Raw genomic sequence first — 24,026 nt, forward strand, 5'->3', positions numbered from 1 at the left:
TGACCCCGTGTATTTATCTTCTTAATGCCCAGCAGGACTTTGTTCTTGATCCTGAGAGAGAAAATTTGCTGATGACTATTACATACTTTGCTAAGAAATGTATTCTTGTATTGTGGGCCTCTAATACCTCTCCTACATTTAAAATGTGGATTGACCAGATTGTTGACTTTCTCCCTCTTGAAAAGCTCACTTATGACCTCAGCAAGAGACAGCCCAAGTTTGATAGACTCCGGTCTCCACTACTCAACTATATTTCAAATTGGACAGAGTGAATGGGGTGATTAGGGAAATGAGCAGATACATGTTGTGTAAGGTGCTGTAAAATCTAAAAACTAATTATTTGCTCGTCGTCTCAGCTTAGGGTGGAAATAACCTTGATAGTGCTGCTGCTAGATAGATAGATAGATAGATAGATAGATAGATAGATAGATAGATAGATAGATAGATAGATAGATAGATAGATAGATAGATAGATAGATAGATAGATAGATAGATACACACACACACATTTTTTATATATATACAGTGCATTCGGAAAGTATTCAGACCCCTTGACTTTTTCCAAATGTTGTTACGTTACAGCCTTATTCTAAAATGGATTAAATAAAATAAAAATATCAATCTACACACAAAACCCCATAATGACAAAGCGAAAAACAGGTTTTTAAATGGTTTGCAAATTTAGTAAAAACAAAAAACAGAAATACGTTATTTACATAAGTAATAAGACCCTTGCCTATGAGACTCGAAATTGAGTTTAGGTGCATCCTGTTTCCATTGATCATCCTTGAGATGTTTCTACAACTTGATTGGATTGGACATGATTTGGAAAGGCACACACCTGTCTATATAAGGTCCCACAGTTGGCAATGCATGTCAGAGCAAAAACCAACTCATGAGGTTGAAGGAATAGTCCAGAGAGCTCTGAGACAGTATTGTGTCGAGGCACAGATCTGGGGAAGGGTACCAAAAGTTTCTGCAGCATTGAAGGTCCCCAAGAACACAGTGGTCTCCATCATTCTTAAATGGAAGAAGATTGGAACCAACAAGACTCTTCCTAGAGCTGGCTGCCCGGCCAAACTGAGCAATCTGAGGAGAAGGGCCTTGATCAGGGAGGTGACCAAGAACCCGATGGTCACTCTGACAGAGCTCCTCTGTGGAGATGGGAGAACCTTCCAGAAGGACATCCATCTCTGCAGCACTCCACCAATCAGGCCTTTATGGTAGAGTGGCCAGATGGAAGCCACTCCTCAGTAAAAGGCACACGACAGCCCACTTGGAGTTTGCCAAAAGGCACCTAAAGGACTCTCAGACCATGAGAAACAAGATTCTCTGGTCTGATGAAACCAAGATTTAACTATTTGGCCTGAATGCCAATTGTCACGTCTGGAGGAAACCTGGCACCATCCCTACGTTGAAGCATGATGGTGGTGGCAAGCATTTCTCTACACCTGCAATATATGTGTATGTGACCAATAAAATTTGACTTTGATTTGGCAGCATTATGCTGTGGGGATGTTTTTCAGCAGCAGGGACTGGAAGACTAGTCAGTATCGAGGCAAATATGAATGGAGCAAAGTACAGAGAGATCCTTGATGAAAACCTGCTCAGGACCTAAGACTGGGGCGAAGGTTCACCTTCCAAAACGACAGCGACCCGAACAACACAGCCAAGATAACGCAGGAGAGGCTTCGGGACAAGTCTCTTAATGTCCTTGAGTGATCCAATCAGAGCCTGTACTTGAACCCGATTGAACATCTCTGAAGATGTTCCCCATCCAACCTGACAGAACTTGACAGGATCTACAGAGAAGAATGGGAGAAACTCCCAAATACAAAAAAACAGCTGTTTTTGCTTTGTCATTATGGGGTATTGTCTGTAGATTGATGAGGGGGAAAAACTATTCAATCAATTTTAAAATGAGGCTGTAACATAACAAAATGTGGAAAAAGTCAAGGTCTGAATACTTTCCGAATGCACTAATGTGAAAGTCCAGAAATGGATGCACCAATTGCATCTTTAAAGCAACACAAAATGTTGTCAGTATTTTGTGATATTACAGAACACCCAGACTGACACATTATCCAGAGATATGGCTCATTAGAGACTATAAAGATGCTAGTTTTAAGCTTATCATCAGTTAACATACCAGATTTCTCAACAATAGGCTATGGAAATACCCAGAATTCACATTATGTTGAGAGGGTTGGGCTTCTTTCCTCTGGGCTGGATAAAGGTTCAACACCTGGAAAGGATGGAATGGAGAGGGGAGGAATGATCGCTGAGATCAGAGATGAATCCTGTTTTCACCCAGATGTAAGTGTTGCCCGGCACCAGTTCAGGGAAGCTGCAGTGGTCGGGTAATGTGTGGTACAGAGGGGAAGGCAGGGCGTTGACATTGCCACGTGAGGCCTGCACAGACATGGCGTTTAGCATCACGATGGACCGCTCGTTCATCTTCATAGACACAGTCTCCACTGTCCCTAGCAGAACTGGACACAAAATTCAGATCAGCTTTGTGAAGCCACTGTACAGAGTCAGCCAAATACATTTAAACTCAGTTTTTCACTTTTCCTGACATTTAATCCTAGTAAGAATTCCCTGTCTTAGGTCAGTTAGGATCACCACTTTATTTTAAGCATGTGAAATGTCAGAAAAATAGTAGAGAGAATTATATATTTCAGCTTTTATTTATTTTATCATATTTCCAGTGGATCAGAAATTTACATACAATCAATTAGTATTTGGTGGCATTGCCTTTAAATTGTTTAACTTGGGTCAAACGTTTCGGGTAGCCTTCCACAATAAATTGGGTGAATTTTGACCCATTCCTCCTGACAGAGCTGGTGTAACTGAGTCAGGTTTATAGGCCTCCTTGCTCGCACACGGTTTTTCAGTTCTGCCCACACATTTTCTATAGGATTGAGGTCAGGGCTTTGTGATGGCCACTCCAATACCTTGACTTTGTTGTCCTTAAGCCATTTTGCCACAACTTTGGAAGTATGCTTGGGCTCATTGTCCATTTAGAAGACCCATTGGTTTTAACTTCCTGCCTAATGTCTTGAGATGTTGCTTCAATATATCCACATAATTCTCCTCCCTCATGATGCCATCTATTTTGTGAAGTGCACCAGTCCCTCCTGCAGCAAAGCACCCCCACAACATGATGCTGCCACCCCCATGCTTCAAGGTTGGGATGGTGTTCTTTGGCTTGCAAGCCTCCCCCTTTTTCCTCCAACTATAACAATGGTTATTATGGCCAAAAGTTCTATTTTTGTTTGATCAGACGAGAGGACATTTCTCCAAAAAGTACGATCTTTGTCCCCATGGGCAGTTGCAAACCGTAGTATGGCTTTGTTATGGTGGTTTTGGAGCTGAGCGGCCTTTCAGGTTATGTCGATATAGGACTCGTTTTACTGTGGATATAGATACTTTTGTACCCGTTTCCTCCAGCATCTTCACAAGGTCCTTTGCTGTTGTTTTGGGATTGATTTGCACTTTTCGCACCAAAGTACGTTCATCTCTAGGAGACAGAACGCATCTCCTTCCTGAGCTGTACGACGGCTGCGTGGTCCCATGGTGTTTATACTTGCGTACTATTGGTTGTACAGATTAACGTGGTACCTTCAGGTGTTTTGAAATTGCTCCCAAGGATGAACCAGACTTGTGGAGGTCTACATTTTTTTTCTGAGGTCTTGGCTGATTTCTTTGGATTTTTTCCATGATGTCAAGCAAAGAGACACTGAGTTTGAAGGTAGGCCTTGAAATACCTCCACAGGTACACCTCCAATTGACTCAAATGATGTCAATTTGCCTATCAGAAGCTTCTAAAGCCGTGACATCATTTTCTGGAATTTTCCAAGCTGTTTAAAGGCACAGTCAACTTAGTGTATGTAAACTTCTGACCCACTGGAATTGTGATACAGTGAATTATAAATGAAATAATCTGTCTGTAAACAACTGCTGGAAAAATTACTTGTGTCATGCACAAAGTAGATGTCCTAACCGACTTGCCAAAACTATAGTTTGTTAACAAGAAATTTGTGGAGTGGTTGAAAAACGAGTTTTAATGACTCCAACCTAAGTGTAAGTAAACTTCCGACTTCAACTGTATACTGAACAGAAATATAAACAGAACATGCAACAATTTCAAAGATTAGACTAAGTTACGATTCATATAAGGAAATCAATCAATTTAAATAAATAAATTAGGCCCTAATCTATGGAATTCACATCACTGTGTAGGGGTGTAGCCATGGCTGGGCCTGGGAGGGGATCCACTGGGGAGCTAGGCCCAGCCAATCAGAAATAATTTCCCCCCACAAAATGGCTTTATTACAGACAGAACTACTCCTCCCAACCACCCCTCAGACGAAGAAGAAGCCGGATGTGGAGGTCCTGGGCTGGTTACACGTGGTCTGCGGTTGTGAGGCCGGTTGGACGTACTGCCAAATTATATACAACGATGTTGGAAGCAGTTTATGGTAGAGAAATTAACAGCTCTGGTGGACATTCCTGCAGTCAGTGTGCCAATTGCACGCTCCCTCAAAACTTGAGACATCTCTGGGATTGTGTTGTGTGACAAAACTGCACATTTTAAAGAGGCCTTTTATTGTCCCCAGCACAAGGTGTACTCACTCTGTTTAGCCTCACATGTGAATCCTTAAAGAGAAGGGTGGGGCTGGCTTAAGAGGATGTGAACGATGCTGAATGGGTGTAGACAAAGAAGAGCTCTCCAGTAGTGGTACCAAAACATTCAAAACATTCATTCAACATCCATTTTCTCAAAAGTGGGGTTACAAGTGTATCAACTTTCAAAGCATAATTACTTTCCCATTGTTCCTCAACTCTAGTGCATGATATGCCATTTTCTAGCTCTGAGTCTATACTTTTATCCAATGTAAAAAAACACTACCTCAAATTTTGCTACATAAGACCGAATCCAGCCGGTTGGCCACATTTTTGTTCAGTGTAGATTCAAGTGCTTCCCACTGTTCTTGCTAAAGGTCAAAGTATAGAGTCATGTTTCCTTCATTCTGTGCTTCAAACTGGAGGCCTTACCTTCGGTGTAACACAGATCTTCAGTCTTCAAATCCCCCAGTGGTAGAAGCCTGGGTCCTGAGGATAGTAAACAACAGTCTAATCAAATGGGCTTAGACAGAGACAGAATCCGGGCAGGGACCCATCAAAAAACACCCCCTTTATCTTTTATGAACTACATATAGACTCATCATATCAATCGTCTGACCTATGGGTTGGTCTTTCGTAGGGCCTTTCAGAGATAAACAGACGCAACTCAAACTGTGACATAAATCATAGATCGATGAAAAATGGGAATCAAATTCGGATTTCATCCTGTTCCCACTGACCTGGAATCATGTTTTTGCTGGTGGTGTTTCGTTCAGTCCTTGGGTGCAGGACCCCCGCGCAGCAAGACCACAGGGAGGAGTTGGGGTAGCGGTGCCCACAGCAGGTGAACCCTGACTGGGTAGGGTAGAGCAGGTCTAGTCCTGGGGCGGAGCAGCAGGTGGATCCGGCCTCCATCAGGACACTCCCACAGCATTGGGCATCCTCTGTGGGCATGCCCTGAACCTGCAGGTCGTACAGAGTCCCTGCACAGCACTTCATCTGGCCCGTGCTGGGGCTGTAGCCCTTCCTTCCGCAGCAGGACATGTTTCCCAACCTGCGGTGTCTGTGCAGAGAAAAAAGATTTGACCTCCCAATAGAAAGAGAGCTGTTCCGATATCAATTTGCTGGTGTGTTAGGTATTGTCAACAGGGTTGTTGTCTCTATTAGTGTGTGGCGGGTTAGTTAACACTTGGATAAATTGATTAAAGTTAACGGTAGAACTAACACAATAACTGGCTTATGGAAGCACTTCTCTATGTGAGAGAGGTATAATTATATATTTCTATATAAACTATTTATGCCACCTTTTATATTATTGATCCTAATGATATAGGCCTAGGTGTACAACAGCCAAGGTGATGAGTAATGACCGTGGAATAAAAAACAAAACGTGTATGGGTGGAGAGAGGGTTGGTTTACAGGTTCACTCGCTCTGGATTGTCAGCACTGCATGTATTCTTGGCTGTCGTGCCATGGCTGTGTCAGAGTCGATTGTAAGTTCAACTTGGGAATTCCTTTATGGGCAGTGTGATGCCTAAAACACATTTTTACTTCCAGTCATTAGCAGCCGTTAGAATCTGTTCTTTTTTCCTTCCTTTTTTTTGTTGGAAAACAACAGGATATAATGAGGACTACATGAAATATGTCTTGCATGTATTGGACATTAAAAAAAAGGACTGGTCTTGTGATATATTTAGGTTGTTTTCTCTTCATTTTTTCAAAATGTTTCTAACAATTGAATCCAATTAACTGAGCAGGCTGGGCTGACATGCTTATAGCCTTGCTAGGACTTTCAAAATATGAGCATGCATTTATAAGATTGTGCTGTTATTATTTATATTAAAATGATCAATTATTGCTACTATTTATTTTTTTCTGACTGTTTTCCATGTTATTTGGTTAGTTCTCTTAAGCACCCTCATAGATATTTATGTTATCATGGGACTGCCCATATTTCCCTCTGGCCAACGCTAATTGGCAGCCAAGGGTTTGCCTTAGGACGCAAAGGCGCGTCATGAGTCAGGCAGATGGTCTGATGGTCTTAGTGGGTGGAATATTACATCTCGATAGTGCGGCTGTAGAACTTTTTGAGGATCTGGGGACCCATGCCAAATCTTTTCAGTCTCCTGATTTTGTTGTGTCCTCTTCACAACTATCTTGGTGTGCTTGGACCATGATAGATCGTTGGTGATGTGGACACCAAGGAACATGAAACTCTCGACCTACTCCACTACAGCCCTATTGATGTTAATGGGGGCCTGTTCGGCCCACCTTTTCCTGTAGTCCACGATCAGCTCCTTTGTCTTGCTCACATTGAGGGAGAGGTTGTTGTCCTGGCACCACACGACCACGTCTCTGACCTTCCTAAAGGCTGTCTCATCTTGCCGGAGATCAGGCCTACCACTGTTGTGTCATCAGCAAACTTAATGACGGTGTTGGAGTCGTGTTTGCAAAATGCAGTTGTGAGTGAACAGGGAGTACAGCAGGGGACTAAGTACAAACCCCTGAGGGGGCCCAGTGTTGAGGATCAGCGTGGCAAACGTGTTGTTACCTACCCTTACCACCTGGGGGCGGCCCGTCAGGGAGTCCAGGATCCAGTTACAGAGGGAGGTGTTTAGTCCCAGGGTCCTTAGCTTAGTGATGAGCTTCGTGGGCACTATGGTGTTGAACGCTGAGCTGTAGTCAATGAACAGCATTCTCACATAGCTGTTCCTTTTGTCCAGGTGGGAAAGGGCAGTGTGGAGTGTGATTGAGATTGCGTCATCTGTGGATCTATTGGGGCGGTATGCGAATTGGAGTGGGTCTAGGGTATCCGGGAGGATGCTGTTGATGTGAGTCATGGCCAGCCTTTCAAAGCACTTCATGGCTACCGACGTCAGTGCTACGGGCGGTAATCATTTAGGAAGGTTATCTTCGCTTCCTTGGGCACATGGACTATGGTGGTCTGCTTGAAACATGTAGGCATTACAGACTCAGTCAGGGAGAGGTTGAAAATGTCAGTGAAGACATGTACCAGTTGATCCGGGCATGCTTTGAGTACACGTCCTGGTAATCCATCTGGACCTGCGGCTTTGTGAATGTTGACCTGTTTAAAGGTCTTGCTCACATCGGCTACCGAGAGCGTTATCACACAGTCATCAAGAACAGCTGGTGCTCTAGTGCATGCTTCAGTGTTGCTTGCCTCGAAGTGAGAATAAAATGCATTTAGCTCGTCTGGTAGGCCCGCGTCACTGGACAGCTTGCGTCTGGGTTTCTCTTTGTAGTCCGTAATAGTTTTAAAGCGCTGCCACATCTGACTAGCGTCAGAGCCGGTTCAATCTTAATCCTGTATTGACGCTTTGCTTGTTTGATAGTTCGTCTGAGGGCATAGCGGGATTTCTAATAGGCGTCCGGATTATTGTCCCGCTCCTTGAAAGCGGCAGCTCTAGCCTTGGGGATGACGTCGATGCACTTATTGATGAAGCCAATGACTGAGGTGGTATACTCCTCAATGCAATTGGATGAATCCCGGAACATATTCCAGTCTGTGCTAGCAAAACAGTCCTGTAGCGTAGCAACCGCACCATCTGACCACTTCCGTATTGAGCGAGTCACTGGTACCTCCTGCTTTAATTTTTGCTTGTAAGTAGGAATCAGGAGGATAGAATTATGGTTAGATTTGCCAAATGGAGGGCGGGGGAGAGCTTTGTATGCATCTCTGTGTGTGGAGTAAAGGTGGTCTGGAATTTTTTTCCTTCTGATTGCACATGTGACATGCTGGTAAAAATTTGGTAAAACTGATTTAAGTTTGCCTGCATTAAAGTCCCCAGCCACTAGGAGTGCTGCTTCTGGGTGAGCATTTTCTTGTTTGCTTATGGCCTTATAGAGTTGGTTGAGTGCGTTCTTAGTGCCAGCATCTGTCTGTGGTGGTAAATAGACGGCTACGAATAATATGGATGAGAACTCTCTTGGTAGATCGTGTGGTCTACAGCTTATCATGAGGTACTCTACCTCAGGCGAGCAATACCTCGAGACTTCTTTAATATTAGACATCGTGCACCAGCTGTTATTGACAAAAAGACCCACCCCTCCTCTTACCAGAGGTAGCGTCTCTGTTCTGCCAGTGCATTGAAAATCCCTCCAGCTCTATATTGTCCGTGTCTTCGTTCAGCCGTGACTCGGTGAAACATAAGATATTACCGTTTTTAATGTCCCGTTAATAGGATAATCGTAATCATAGGTCATCTATTTTATTTTCTAATGATTGCATGTTAGCAAGTAGAATTGATGGCAATGAGAGTTTACTCGCTCACCTACGGATTCTCAAAAGGCAGCCTGATCTGTGTCCTCTTTTCCGCCGTCTTTTCTTCACGCAAAAGGCGGGGATCTGGGAGAGCAGTACATCTTTCTCGTCGGACTCCTTAAATGAAAAAGCTTCTTCCAGTCCGTGGTGAGTAATCCCAGTTCTGATGTCCAGAAGTTATTTTCGATCATAAGAGACGGTAGCAGCAACATTATGTACAAAATAAGTTAAAAAAATAAGTTTCAAACAACGCAAAAAACGAACAAAATAGCACAATTGATTACGGGCATGTAAATCGTCAGCCATCCTCGTCGGCGCCATTTTTTGACACTAAATCATCGTGGTGCTTTTTAATTGTACGTTTACAAACATTGGTTGTGGTAAGTATAATTGAAACTTGTGTATCATTATGGTAAGTCTGGAAATAAGTATAGGCAGTTATAATTGTAATGGCTTAGCAGATCATAAAAAAAGAAGATACATTTTACATGGCTAAAAGAGAATATAATATCTATTGTTTACAGGAAACTCATTCTACAAATACAGATGAGGTTGGGTGGGAAAAGGACTGGGAAGGAGAAATATATTTGTGTCATGGGCAAAGAAACTCAAAAGGGGTGATTATACCAATTAATACACATTTTGATCCTCTGGATAAGAGCGTCTGCTAAATGACTAAAATGTAAATGTAAAAATGATCCGATTGTGCAAACTGTGAAAACAGCTCTGCAAGGAAGATGGATTATTTTAAATATGCTATTGGACCAAAAACAGATCTGGCTAATCAATCTACAGTTGAAGTCGGAAGTTTACATACACTTAGGTTGGAGTCATTAAAACTCAAAAGTAAATGTAATTGCTAAAATATACTTAAGTATCAAGAGTAAAAGTATAAATAATTTCAAAATGTCTTATATTAAGCAAACCAGATGGCACCATTATCTTGTTTTTTAAATTTACGGATAGCCAGGGGCACACTAACAGATCCCCGATTTTGTGTTAAATGCTCTAGAACAAAGCTTTCTTAGTGTCCAACAAGCTTTCTCTACCCTTAACCTTGTTCTGAACACCTCCAAAACAAAGGGCATGTGGTTTGGTAAGAAGAATGCCCCTCTCCCCACAGGTGTGATTACTATCTCTGAGGGTTTAGAGCTTGAGGTAGTCACCTCATACAAGTACTTGGGAGTATGGCTAGACAGTACACTGTCCTTCTCTCAGCACATATCAAAGCTGCAGGCTAAAGTTAAATCTAGACTTGGTTTCCTCTATCGTAATCGCTCCTCTTTCACCCCAGCTGCCAAAATAACCCTGATTCAGATGACCATCCTACCCATGCTAGATTACGGAGACATAATTTATAGATCAGCAGGTAAGGGTGCTCTCGACCATTCAGCCATCAGATTTGCCACCAATGCTCCTTATAGGACACATCACTGCACTCTATACTCCTCTGTAAACAGGTCATCTCTGTTTACCCGTCGCGTGATGCTTATTTATAAAACCCTCTTAGGCCTCACTCCCCCCTATCGGAGATATCTACTGCAGCCCTCATCCTCTACATACAACACCCGTTCTGCCAGTCACATTCTGTTAAAGCTCCCCAAAGCACACACATCCCTGGGTCGCTCCTCTTTTCAGTTCGTTGCAGCTAGCGACTGGAACGAGCTGCAACAAACACTCAAACTGGACAGTTTTATCTCAATCTCTTTTTTTCAAAGACTCAATCATGGACACTCTTACTGACAGTTGTGGCTGCTTTACGTGATGTATTGTTGTCTCTACCTTCTTGCCCTTTGTGCTGTTGTCTGTGCATAATAATGTTTGGACCATGTTTTGTGCTGCTACCATGTTGTGTTGCTACCATGCTGTTGTTATGTGTTGCTACCATGCTGTGTTGTCATGTGTTGCTGCCTTGCTATGTTGTTTTCTTAGGTCTCTCTTTATGTAGTGTTGTGTTGTCTCTCTTGTCGTGATGTGTGTTTTGTCCTATATTTGTTATTTTTTATAATTTTTTTTAATCCCAGCCCCCGTCATTGTAAATAAGAATTTGATCCAAGGCCATCATTTAATCCCAGGCCATCATTGTAAATAAGAATTTGTTCTTAACTAACTTGCCTAGTTAAATAAAGGTTAAATGAAATAAAATATCTGTACTTTACTATTTATATTTTTGACAACTTTTACTTTACAAAAGACAATAATGTACTTTTTACTCCATACATTTTCCATGACTAAAGTATTGAGAATTGGCATCTGTATAAATTCAGACTGCCATGCAACTTCGTGGGGACCTAACCAGGTTTCACGACCCACATTTTGAATGACAGGGTGAGAGCCTATAACATTGGAGCATTGTTTGTTAATGTGTTCGACCACGTTTCCACAGACTTTAGATCAGTGTGTGAAGCCACTGTACAGAGTCAAAACAAGTAGTAGTGCTTTAAAAAAATATATTATTCCCATCCGCATCATGGATCACCTCAGACATGGTACATTCTTCTGTATTCCCTATAAACACACTTCAGCCAATATTTACATGGAATGTACATTAATAACATTCCTCAAATCCCAAACAGGAATCAACCAGCTTCCTCCTAGAGTCAGACACTGAGGTCAAGCACAAGTCACACAACAGGGCTAGGCAGACAAAAACAACGACCCACCCCCCAAACCAAAACAGGTGTCTGGTCTCCTCAGAGACCCCGAAGCAGACACACCACCTCTCTTAGATGTCTGGCAGTCTGTCTGAATGCCTCTGACTGGAAAAAGGGAAGTGAAGTACAGAATGGGAGGAGACCCTTAGACCTTTGGCTGCAGCGGTAGACAACCTCTGGGAGTCAGTGGTTTGTATGACTTAGTGCATTCCATTAAGCAGCCCACGGAATTCGCCAACGGAATTCTCCAAAATCTACGGTAGTGGGCCTGGGAATGTGGGTATGTTTTTTTTCATCACAATCGCATCCATTCATGTTTCCCAGACATAAACATACAACGACGCAAACCCAGTCTCTGATGGTTGGAAAATATATTCCACGGTTAGTTATAGTACAAAGATGCACACGCACACACTGGTTGAATCAACATTGTTTCCACGTGATTTCAATGACATCACGTTGAACCAACGTAGAATAGATATGTTGAATTGACGTGCCTAGTGGGATTGCATCATCACTTGGACAGGGGAGGCTGGATACATTCTGTTGAAGATGAAGTGATCTAATCGTTAGCGCTTAGGCACTCTGAACTGTGCTTGCAGTGATAACCCCACGTCTTCAGGATAAACTGCCTGGCTAGGTTCAACTACCTACAGTTTCCACCCTACAGAGCAACTCACTTCAGTCCGTTGCAGCAGATTTCATCCTTAGGGTTGTATGTCTCCTCTCCACAGCAGTGTTTGCCTGGATTGTTGAGATGAACGTGTGACTCACACACCATTTCACGGGATGGCAGATACAAGTGGCCACCTGGGGAGCACTGGTGCCCAGCCTCCACCCCACGGTGCAACGTCTGGTTACAGCACAGCACCCGTCGTTCCTCTACAGCATAGGGAGTTGTACCGCAGCACTGGGAGAGACACACACCAGTCAGCAGGGTATCAACACACACATACGCACGAATAACAGACACACATACAGACATCATGCACTCACAAACCGTAGCATGCACATACACAAAATTCACACACAATCACAAAAGAAAGTCAAAACGCTAGAAAAGAAAGTCTGACTTTCTTACCAGTAAACCTGTGCACACATCTTCTACCAACAGAGTGCCGTGATAGAAAAGAGACCCAAAGAGAGCTCTCGTTACCCGTCAGGTACACTCTCACACTGAAGAGGAACTGCTCTACTCTAATTGGTTGTGGAATGGGGAAAATGACATAGTACAGCATGTAGCCAAAGTAAAGCAATCACCACTATAAAGAGTCATTGTTACTGGCAAATCATGGGGCAGATTTTCTCCGTGATAGACTTTTAGATCAAACAGCACTCTAGAATATTGGCATTGAGTATAGGACACCCTCTTCCAACTGGGGCCCTGTCTAAACATTCTGAGTGTATTGAAACTAGTCTGTGGACAACGTATAGTTTGACACTTTTAGTTATTTTCACCAGTAAAGTTTTTTACAAACACATCCGTTTACAGTACAGCATTGTCTTCATGCCTTGACAAACAACTACTCAACAAGTGGGTGGATGATTTAGCTGTTTTACTTTAATTTGACTGAGATTAGAACAAATTTTTATGTTGCAGAGGAGGTTCAGTGAACTAAATGTAGCTGTAGGCCTAAGCTCTGTGGGCTAATGGACTCACCAGGTTTTTCCCAAGCACCCTATTAGAAAGCTGTCCGGCACAGCAGATGTTGATAACTGGATTGTAAACCTGAGAGCCACAGCTAGCAACATTGTAGGGACCTGGTTAGAGAGATGGGAAGGAGGGAGGACAGAGATGGTGATGACCCACATGAAAAAAATACTAGTTTGCTATAGAATTCAGAAGGTATTCAGACCCCTAGACTTTTTCCACATTTTGTTACGTTACAGCCTTATTCTAAAATTGATAAAATCGAAAACAGGTTTTTAGAAATGATTGCAAATGTATTAAAAAACAGAAATGCCTTATTTACATAAGATATAAGACCCTTGCCTATGAGACTCCAAATTGAGCTCAGGTGCATCCTGTTTCCATTGATCATCTTTGAGATGTTTCTACAACTTGATTGGATTGGACATGATTTGGAAAGGCACACACCTGTCTATATAAGGTCCCACAGTTGACAGTGCATGTCAGAGCAAAAGCCATGCCATGAGGTCAAATAAATTGTCCCTACAGCTCTTAAGACAGGATTGTGTCAAGGCAAAGATCTGGGGAAGGGTACCAAAACATTTCTTCATCATTAAAGGTCCCCAAGAACACAGTCTTCCATCACTCTTAAACGGAAGAAGTTTGGAACCACCAAGACTCTTCCTAGAGCTGGCTGCCCGGCCAAACTGAGCAATTGGGGGGAGAAGGGCCTTGGTCAGGGAGGTGACCAAGAACCTGAGCTCCAGAGTTCCTCTGTGGAGAAGGGAGAACCTTCCAGAAGGACAACCATCTCTGCAGGACTCCACCAATCAGGCCTTTATGGTAGAGTGGCCAGAAGCCACTCCTTCCCTGTAGAGCATGGTGTTTGCAACGCATGGTGTTTGCAACGCCAGGGTTGTGGGTTCGATTCTCACGGGGGGCCAGGATGGAGAAGAAAAAAAATATATATGTATGAAATGAAATGTAAGTCGCTCTGGATAAGAGCGTCTGCTAAATGACTAAAATGTAATGTAAAAGGCACATGACAGGCCACTTGGAGTTTGCCAAAAGGCACCTAAAGGACTCTTAGACCATGAGAAACAAGATTCTCTGGTTTGATGAAACCAAGATTGAACTCTTTGGCATGAATGCCAAGCGTCACATCTAGAGGAAACCTGGCACCATCCCTACGGTGAAGCGTGGTGGCAGCATCATGCTGTGGGGATGTTTTTCAGCAGCAGGGACTGGGAGACTAGTCAGGATCGAGAAAAAGATGAACGGAGCAAAGTACAGAGAGATCCTTGACGAAAACCTTCTCCAGAGCACTCAAGACCTCAGACTGGGGCAAAGGTTCACATTCCAACAGGACAACAACCCCAAGCACACAGCCAAGACAATGCAGGAGTGGCTTCAGGACAAGTCTCTGAATGTCCTTGAGGGGCCCAGCCAGAGCCCGGACTTGAACCCGATCGAACATCTCTGGAGAGATGTTCAACCTGACAGAGTTTGAGAGGATCTGCAGAGAAGAATGGGAAAAACTCCCCAAATACAGGTGTGTCAAGCTTGTAGCATCATATAGAAGGAGACTCAAGGCTGTAATTGCTGCCAAAGGTGATGTAGATTGAAAAACAATTTAACAATTTTAGAATAAGGCTGTAACGTAACAACATTTTGAAAAAGGGAGGGGGTCTGAATGTTTTCCAAATGCACTGTATATATATTTTCTAAGCTTTCTTATATCTCCTAGATATAGGACAGACACTTAAACCTCATGCTTGACACACTAACCTGGCCCCTACTAGCATACCCCAATCAAAGGCACTTGAATATTTTGTCTTGCCCATTCATCCTCTGAATGGCACACATATACACGCATATCTCAATTGTCTCAAGGCTTGGAAAATCCTTCTTTAAAAAGTCAAATGTAACTATATGTAATCTAAAATGTAATTTCCGAAAGTAATTATGTCTCATGAGAGGACCATAAACAATAACTAGTAACGCTGCATACTCCAAGAAACGTTAAAATCTCACCTCTCTAGTAAAGATAGTTATAAATTGCTAGTGTAGTCACTTTTCAGGACACAAGCTCAAGTACACAGTACAAACATATTTCCTATTCAACAAAACTGTATGAATAAGGCTTGAAATTACTTCTATGCTTTCTAAATATAGTATAATACAATTATAAAACCACTAACTATGAGATTTCACCTTCCTTATAACTGTAAAATACATATTTGTATGTTTAGTGTTAGAGAAATGTACATATTTTCTAAAGGTCTCTCTTGCCCCAACTGCTGTGAACGTTACACAGAGCTCTTGCTTGGCTTCCTGAACTTGTTAGGAACCCACCTTTCACCCCATATCACTGTTGTCCATCTATGACGAACATAACGTTTTTTTTTGTTTAAAATCTATTCATTATTTTAGAGGAATGGCTGTAAATCAAACTCAATGTGCTATGATGTAAGGATTGAGGGTTAGGGTTGGACAATATTACGATATAAATCAGAAATCAATGATGTTTGACAGACATCGTCGATGGCAATAACACCGTGATGCGACAGACGATAGTTTAACTTACAGTTGCAAGAAAAAGTATGTGAACCCTTTGGAATAACCTGGATTTCTGCATAAATTTGAGATCAAATTTGATCTGACCTTCATCTAAGTCACAACAATAGACAAACACAGTGTGCTGAAACTAATAACACACGAACTATTGTATTTTCCTTGTCTATATTGAATACCTCATTTAAACATTCACAGTGTAGGTTGGAAAAATATGTGAACCCCTAGGCTAATAACTTCTCCAAAAGCTAATTAGAGTTAGGAGTCAACTAACCTGGAGTCGAATCAATGAGACGAGTTAGTCGATTTTGGTTAGAGCTGCCCTGCCTCATAAAAAACCCTCACAAAATTTGAGTTTGCTATTCACAAGAAGCATTGCCTTAATGTGAACCATGCCTCGAACAAAAGAGATCTCAGAAGACCTAAGATTAAGAATTGTTGCCTTGCATAAAGCTGGAAAGGGTTACAAAAGTATCTCTAAATGTCAGTCCACGGTAAGACAAATTGTCTATAAAATGGAGAAATTTCAGCACTGTTGCTACTCTCCCTAGGAGTGGCTGTCCTGCAAAGATGACTGCAAGAACACAGCGCAGAATGCTCAATGAGGTTAAGAAGAATCCTAGTGTCAGCTAAAGACTTACAGAAATCTGTGGAAGATGCTAACATCTCTGTTGACGAGTCTACAATACGTTAAAAACACTAAACAAAAATGGTGTTCATGGGAGGATACCTATAGCTCTTCCCACCAGCCTATTGCCCCTTCCAATAAAAACAAAAATAAATAAAACTAGTTTGACACCTTGTGCTGTCTTACATGGTATTCCTTCACAGCAGGTCTGGTGACGCAAGTAACGCTTCCCTTGGAGAGATGTAGTGTTCACACAGCAACTCTCTGTTGTTGGGTTAAAACAGGCACCTCGACCACAGGGCCTCTCCCCTGGCATACTGGAGGCATGCAGAGAGCGAGAGAGATGCAATACAAACACATGCACCTACACATACATAAACAAACAATAAACGTATATGTACACAAACATAGTTGTGAAAAACCATGCTAAAAAACAATCATCGTCACGTTTCTAATTATTCCACCACTCTTTTTCTACAGACAAAAAGTTACCAGTTAAACTCCCTTCTTGTGCTTGTTGGCAGGCCATTCAATATCTCGGGCCTCGATCAAAAGCCACAAGGAAAATAAAGCAATCCCTGACACCTGCAGATGTTCAGTTCATTTAAAATCTATTGACATGTAGTGGTCGTTTTTTAAATGATATCGCATCATTTGAAATGGATGCCACCCCCAACGTGGCTTTTAGCAACTAAGACATCAAAATGATTATTTGAAACCCTGACTGTTAATGAAATGGTTGAATTGAACATTGAATAAAGAAAAGTGAGACGGTATGAGGTTCTTTATACGGATGAAGGCAACCTTTACCAGTTTGGAGAACTCGCATCAATTTCCGTCAGCTGAAAAAATAGAGAACAAAATACACACAAAGATGACAAACTATCATAATGTGAAGTTTCATTACAGCCATACAAAACTAGCAGGTTGGCTTTTCACTAACATTAGAACTTGATGGTTCACAGCAGCTTGCATTGAGAGGCTCTGGGGACAGTGGTTCAGAGCAGCAGCAGTGGCTTTGCTGGTCAAACTGGTGGTCTCCACAGCATCGGTGGTGACTGGACATTTTGGTCAGGACCTTCCTTCCTTTGACAATATTTCCACAGCAAAGCTGGTGGTCTTCATCGTAACACTCTGTGGGACAAGTAATAACAATTGATGAGATGTACTGTTAAAAGCACAGAAGTGCTTTCAAGTGCTCAAGTGTTACAAGCTTGACATTGTGAAGGGGAGTGAGTGAGCATAGAAACCATGAGGTGCAGCTGGGAAATGATGTTGTCACAGGGAGTCAGCATAAACGTTGCCTATAAACCTACATTTGGATAGGCTACAAATTACAAAACCAATAAAGTAAACAAAACAAGTACGAAATAAACCAAATAAATTACAGTGCAAATAAGTTTAAGGCACACAACAGAATATTCTTGCCTAGGCTACATTTATTTCGAGGAAGACATCTGCGAATACAGGCGTTGAAAATGTAAGAAATAAAAAGTGCAATGAAAAACCATTCCGACAATTTTTCTTTTCATTATATATTAACCTACCTAAAGGTTTCTAGCAAGGAACACAAGCATGTTCACCTTTTTTGGCTTTAATAGACTGCAGAGTGGGGTAATAATATATTGCCTGCTATAGGCAGATTGAAAAAGACAGTTTGAAATGCACACGACAACACCACCTCTGTTTATGCCTTTGGGGAGAATAAAACAAACACAACTACATCATCAATGATGACAGCAAACACGTCAATAGACCGGACCTCACAGACCTTTTCCACAACACTTGGCATGGGGATGGGTCCTGTTTAGTATCCGTGAGTCACAACACAGTTGGTTGAGTGGGTCGTAGGCCCTAAACCCACAGCAATCTGACACCAGCTGGCTCACATTCAGAGTCAGTTGACCTGCAATGGTTGAATCACAGATAAACACCCACACAGCATATCAATTCAAATTCAGGAGGTGCTGAAAAAACGATGATTTTAACCCAGTTACCAGGTTTAAGTGAATAGATTTTGTGGGATACCGCTAGGAGATGCGACTGTCTATATCACCTTCACAACAGGAAGCCTGGGTGAGGTTAAAGGCCCTGTTTCCACAGCAGGACAGCCCCGCCCCGTTATGAGGTACTCCTTCACAGCAGGTGTATTCTAGAACGTCATAATTCAGCCCGCCGCAGACGTGATCTCTGGGAGACCTGAAAGGTAGAGACTCATCTTCATGTCTAGAGGGCATTATCTTCATCTATATGCAGCACATAAACTCGACATAGACAAAGTGGAGTCACAATGCTCACACATACAGTTACATCATGATGACACATCTTAATTAAAGAAAGGTAGTAGGATGAAGTTGCCCCTAAACACTGTTAAGGTCAGTTTTGCATAACCCCACTAAAGATCTGGGCCCAAGGGCAGCTTCTAACCAGAGCAGAGATCATAAGGGCACTTGCTATACTCACGTGCCGTAGAACTTCCCAGCATGGACGGAGACTGGAATTCCAAAAGGATTGACCTGCCCTGTGAGACAAGTAACATCCCCACATCAAGACAATGTCCTGGCTACGTATTCTGTGAGAAGCTCTATCTCAGATCATGCTATTAATCTAAGTGTGATATTTGCAAAACACACACTAAGAAAATATTGTAACTGTAAATTGCTTTACAGTAAAAAAAAATAAGTAAATTGTAAAGCAATAAATAATTTATCGCTTTAAAATCGCATATTACAACTGCCTATTAGTGACTGAAGTTGATTAGGATAAAACGCATAAAGATAATTCTATGATAAAATGCCTGAAAAACTGAGTAAGGTATGTCAGGAAGCAACGGTACCTATGGCTGCAGTTAGCGCTCCTTAAAGTTCTCTGCAGGCTTAATATCTCCAAAGCAACTATAAAAAACACATTCATTAGTATGCCCTAGAAGGCTATACTGTTTAGAGTAACTCATTTCACTGACTTACTATCTATACTGAACTAAAATATAAGACACAACATGCAACAATTTCAACAATTTTACTGAGTTACAGTTCATATGAGGAAATCAGTCACCTGAAATAAATTCATTAGGCCCTAATCTATGGATTTCACATGACTTTGAAGGGCGCAGACATGGGTGGGCCTGAGAGGCCTTAGACCCACCCACTTGGGAGCCAGGCCCAGCCAATCAGTGTCACGTCCTGACCAGTAGGGGTCATTTTGTTAATATAGTATGGTCAGGACGTGGCAGGGGTGTGTTTGATTTATGTGTCTTGGGTAATGTTCTATGTTGTCTATTTCTATGTTTGAATGTCTATTTAGTCTATTTCTATGTTCAGGTTTGGTTTGACCTTCAATTGGAAGCAGCTGTTCTTCATTGGTTCTAATTGGAGGCCATATTTAAGTAGGGAGTTTTTGTCACTGTGTTTGTGGGTAGTTGTTCCATGTATAGCTGTGTAGCCTTACGGGACTGGTTTTCGTCGTTGTTTGTTATTTTTGTTAAGTGTTCACGTTTATCCAAATAAAAAAGGAAGATGAGCACGATACCCGCTGCGCCTTGGTCCACTTTTTACGACGTGCCTGACAATCAGAATGAGATTTTATTTTGCACCTGTGTCGTGATCATGCTATTTAATCAGCTTCTTGATATGCCACAAATGTCAGGTGGATGGATTATCTTGGCAAAGGAGAAATGCTCACCAACAGGGATGTAAACACATTTGTGCACCAAATGTGTGAGAAATAAGCTTTTTGTGTTGTTGGGAAAATTTCTGGGGACTTTTGTTGCGTTCATATTTTTGATTAGTGTAGATTGCATATATCCCTATACAAGCAGAACTCTGTCAGGGAAGTAAGGTACATGATGCACAGGGGTGAAAGTAATGCCCGATGTCCACCAGATGAATAAACGTTTTGTTTTGCCGGATGTCTAGCACACATTTTCCATACTTGACGCACATGTACTTCGCTTTTCAACTAGCTACAATGAAAAAAAATGTAAACACAACATGTAAAGTGTTGGTCCCCAAATTGTTGCCACAAAGTTGGAAGCACAGAATCATCTAGAATTTCATTGTATGCTGTAGTGTTAAGATTTCCCTTCACTGGAACTAAGGGGCCTAGCCCAAACCATGAAAAACAGCCCCATACCATTATTCATTCTCCTCCAAACTTTACGGTTGGCACTATGCATTGGAGCAGGTAGCGTTCTCCTGGCATCCGCCAAACCCAGATTCGTCTGTCGTACTGCCAGATGGTGAATCATGATTCCTCACTCCAGAGAAGACGTTTCAACTGCTCCAGAGTCCAATAGCGGCGAGCTTTACACCCCTCCAGCCGACGTTTGGCATTGCGCATAGTGATCTTAAGCTGTTCGGCTATGAAACCCATTTCATGAAGCTCCCGATAAAGTTATTGTGCTGACGTTGCTTCCAGAGGCAGTTCGGAACTCTGTATTGAGTGTTGCAACCAAGGACAGACTATTTTTTTTACGCGCTTCAGCACTAGGTGGTCCCGTTCTGTGAGCTTGAAGGAGTGTCCACATACAGTACTTTTGTATAGGTAATGTAGTTTGGAAAGCAAATGGCTATTGCTGTAAAGAGAAGGCAATGAAAAAAACTCTAATCTGTCTTGAAATGTATCAAAATGCTCACCTTAATTGAGCGAACAGTAGGCCTATAGCCCATCTTAGGATATTGGCACCAGCAGACATTTTGGGTTGAAGTTGAATTGAACAGTATACTGTAAAACAATCAGCATGGGGAAAGACCCATTGAAATCACATAGAATGTATGTGTTGCCAGCCTAGGGTCACACACTACTCAAAGCAATTTTATAACTTTTATTATTCAAAAACATAAAATACCTTTTTGTTTTACGCCAGCACCGTGGCCTAGTGGTTAGAGCGTTGGACTAGTAACCGAAAGGTTGCAATCCCCGAGCTGACAAGGTACAAATCTGTCGTTCTGCCCCTGTTCCTAGGCCGTCATTGAAAATAAGAATTTGTTCTTAACTGACTTGCCTAGTTAAAAAATATGAATAATAGCATGACATGATATTTTGGCCATACCACCAAGCCCTAATCAGACATTGTTTTTATTGATCTGTTTGTAAGTGTCAGTAGAGTAGCCCACCCTGTCATTTGTCTAATCAAAAAATATTATTTCAATGTCTCCAGTCATATAAAGTGAAGTAGAATCGCATGAAATGTGTTTATAAAAGACAAAATTCTTCACGTGCAAAGAAAATATAATAAATGTATCTGCTATAGCCTAGACCAACTCTTCCCCACTACGCGCTCAGCCAAGCATTGAACGGTCATTTTGTGAACAGTGATTGAGTTATATTAGCCTAAATTATGAATATCCAATGCACTGATCACATTAGGAATAGCAGGCTATCTTACATACGTCTGCAAATGTGATGGCGCATGTAATGCTTTATTATTAAGGTGCATTTCTATGGTGAACATTAGCTTCCCCAAACTTGAAACTCACGCGCCGCCTGAGTGGACACATCAATTCTGGCCTAATGACAATCGGCAAATATCATTACACTTTTTGGTGTTTTGTGTAACAGATGTCTCTTTGCATTCACCACTGTTTGGAGGCTTGAAATATGTTGGAAGTGGATGAATGTGCGCTGCTAGCCTGGTAAAGGAGCCCTTTGAAGTGACTGTTTGACAATCAGATGAAAACACCAAAACTGGTTGTGTTTATGCCACAATAAAAGGTAATGCATTTTAAAAGTAAAATGACAAATCTTTACAACTATGTCCACAGAGATCCAATTGATTTAATACTAGGGATTGTATATGTAATAATATAGCAAGCGTGTGCAAATACAGCTCCCGTACCGGGATTTTTTAGTTTGTTTGTTTAAATCTTTATTTTAACAGGGAAAACACTGAGACCTGGATCTCTTTTACGGCTGTGCCCTGTGTAAACATGTTGACATGTACAGTTTTAGGCATACAGACAAGAACATTTCAAACATACAAAACAAAGACACAATTCAGCAGAAACAATCACAGACAACATCATATTGATCCTCCATAACATTTTTTAAATGGGCAAGGGACACCAGAGTGTCTAACTAAAGTTGGATCTGCAGTTTGTTCCAAAAATAAGGTGCAAAGGAACTAAAGGCAGTCCTACCCAACTGTGGAGACCGCAGGAGTCTCTAATGTAATCCACATCTGTGATCTGGTTTTAAAATTAATATATCTAGTGGAAATTAATGATGATATATATGGAGGTAGTTTTAAAAGTAGTGCTTTATAAATAAACAAGAGAGCATGTTGCTCTCGCCTCACAGATAGAGAGGCCCAACCCACATGTTGATATAGGATACAGTGATGAGTTTTGTAACTATCACCCGTGATAAACCTGAGTGCACAATGGTAAATAGCATCCAGTGGTTTTAAAGTGTTTGCCGATGCATGCATATAGATAATATCACCATAATCTAAAATGGACATAAAAGTAGCCTGCACAATTTGTTTTCTATTTACGGAGGACAGACAAGCCCTGTTTCTGTAAAGGAACCCTATCTTGAATTTGAGCTTTTTTCCCAATTCAGTAACATGTTTTTTAAAAGAAAGCCTATCATCCAACCATACCCCTAAATATTTATATGCAGAGACCTGTTTGATTTGAGTACCATCCAAGCTAGTGATTACAAAAGTGTTTCTGAGAGTTTAGACCTAGAATCTAAATGAATTATACTTTTACTCCAATGATGCATAAACGCTCAAGTCCAAACCACAGAACAATAAGTAATAATGAATTCCACTGGGGATTATCGTAACTGAAGAGGAGCCCACATTACAATACTATCCCTGCTGTATACTGTACACACATCAATCTGAGAGGCAGAATAGTAGCCCACACGGCCCTACACCTCTCAACAGCTGGCCCCATTTAACTCATACAAACAGATGCAAGAGATGACAGTGCTTTCCACTTACCATGTGCGCTGTAGCAAGGTAGAGTCAGAAGAACTGCACAAATGAAACAAACAAATGTAAAGGAAAGGAAGTCCAGAGATTGTACACACAAATTCGAGCAAATGTGCAGAGTTTGATAGTGATGGTCACATACCAAACATCAGTAGTGGAGTTGTCATGGTGTTTCTTTCCATAACGCAGTCTCATTCATAGGTGAAAAACTAAGATGCACTGACATAAGTAGTCCAATTCAGCCCCACCTACAAGCACCTAGTGGTGGGGAGTCAACTTCTGCAACGAATCGACTCCTCGATTTTTGCAAGGGTGGAAACTACACTACATCACCAAAAGTATGTGGACACCCCTTCAAATTAGTGGATTCGGCTATTTCAGCCACACACCACCATGCAATCTCCATGGACAAACATTGGCAGTAGAATGGCAGTACTGAAGAGCTCAGTGACTTTCAAAGTGGCACTGTCATAGGATGCCACCATTCCCACAAGTCAGTTCGTCAAATTTCTTCTCAGCTAGAGCTGCCCCGGTCAACAATTCTCTCAACCAGCTTCACCTGGAATGCTTTTCCAACAGTCTTGAAGGAGTTCCCAAATATGCTGAGTACTTGTTGGCTGCTTTTCCTTCACTCTGCGGTCCAACTCATCCCAAACCATCTCAATTGGGTTGAGGTCAGGTGATTGTGG

At 41.8% G+C, this 24,026-nt stretch overlaps 1 protein-coding gene across 1 annotated transcript in view; it reads right to left on the reverse strand.

The window, feature by feature from the left end:
• The window catches only part of LOC123744717 (keratin-associated protein 10-4), a 39,066-nt gene extending 15,307 nt beyond the window's left edge, over positions 1-23,759 (reverse strand). The window contains exons 1-13 of the mRNA XM_045724370.1: positions 23,480-23,759; positions 23,347-23,379; positions 18,861-18,918; positions 18,454-18,596; positions 18,169-18,303; positions 17,341-17,531; positions 17,208-17,239; positions 16,584-16,714; positions 13,226-13,326; positions 12,246-12,475; positions 5,370-5,692; positions 5,062-5,118; positions 2,246-2,492 (exon numbers count right to left, since the gene is read on the reverse strand). Coding sequence (XP_045580326.1) covers positions 2,246-2,492; positions 5,062-5,118; positions 5,370-5,692; positions 12,246-12,475; positions 13,226-13,326; positions 16,584-16,714; positions 17,208-17,239; positions 17,341-17,531; positions 18,169-18,303; positions 18,454-18,596; positions 18,861-18,918; positions 23,347-23,379; positions 23,480-23,519 — 1,721 coding nt within the window. The 5' untranslated portion in view covers positions 23,520-23,759. The remainder of the gene's footprint in view (positions 1-2,245; positions 2,493-5,061; positions 5,119-5,369; positions 5,693-12,245; positions 12,476-13,225; positions 13,327-16,583; positions 16,715-17,207; positions 17,240-17,340; positions 17,532-18,168; positions 18,304-18,453; positions 18,597-18,860; positions 18,919-23,346; positions 23,380-23,479) is intronic.
• Between the last annotated feature and the right edge of the window lie 267 nt (positions 23,760-24,026).

The sequence above is a fragment of the Salmo salar genome, chromosome ssa09, assembly GCF_905237065.1.
Source record: "Salmo salar chromosome ssa09, Ssal_v3.1, whole genome shotgun sequence".
Classification (NCBI taxonomy): Eukaryota; Metazoa; Chordata; class Actinopteri; order Salmoniformes; family Salmonidae; genus Salmo; species Salmo salar.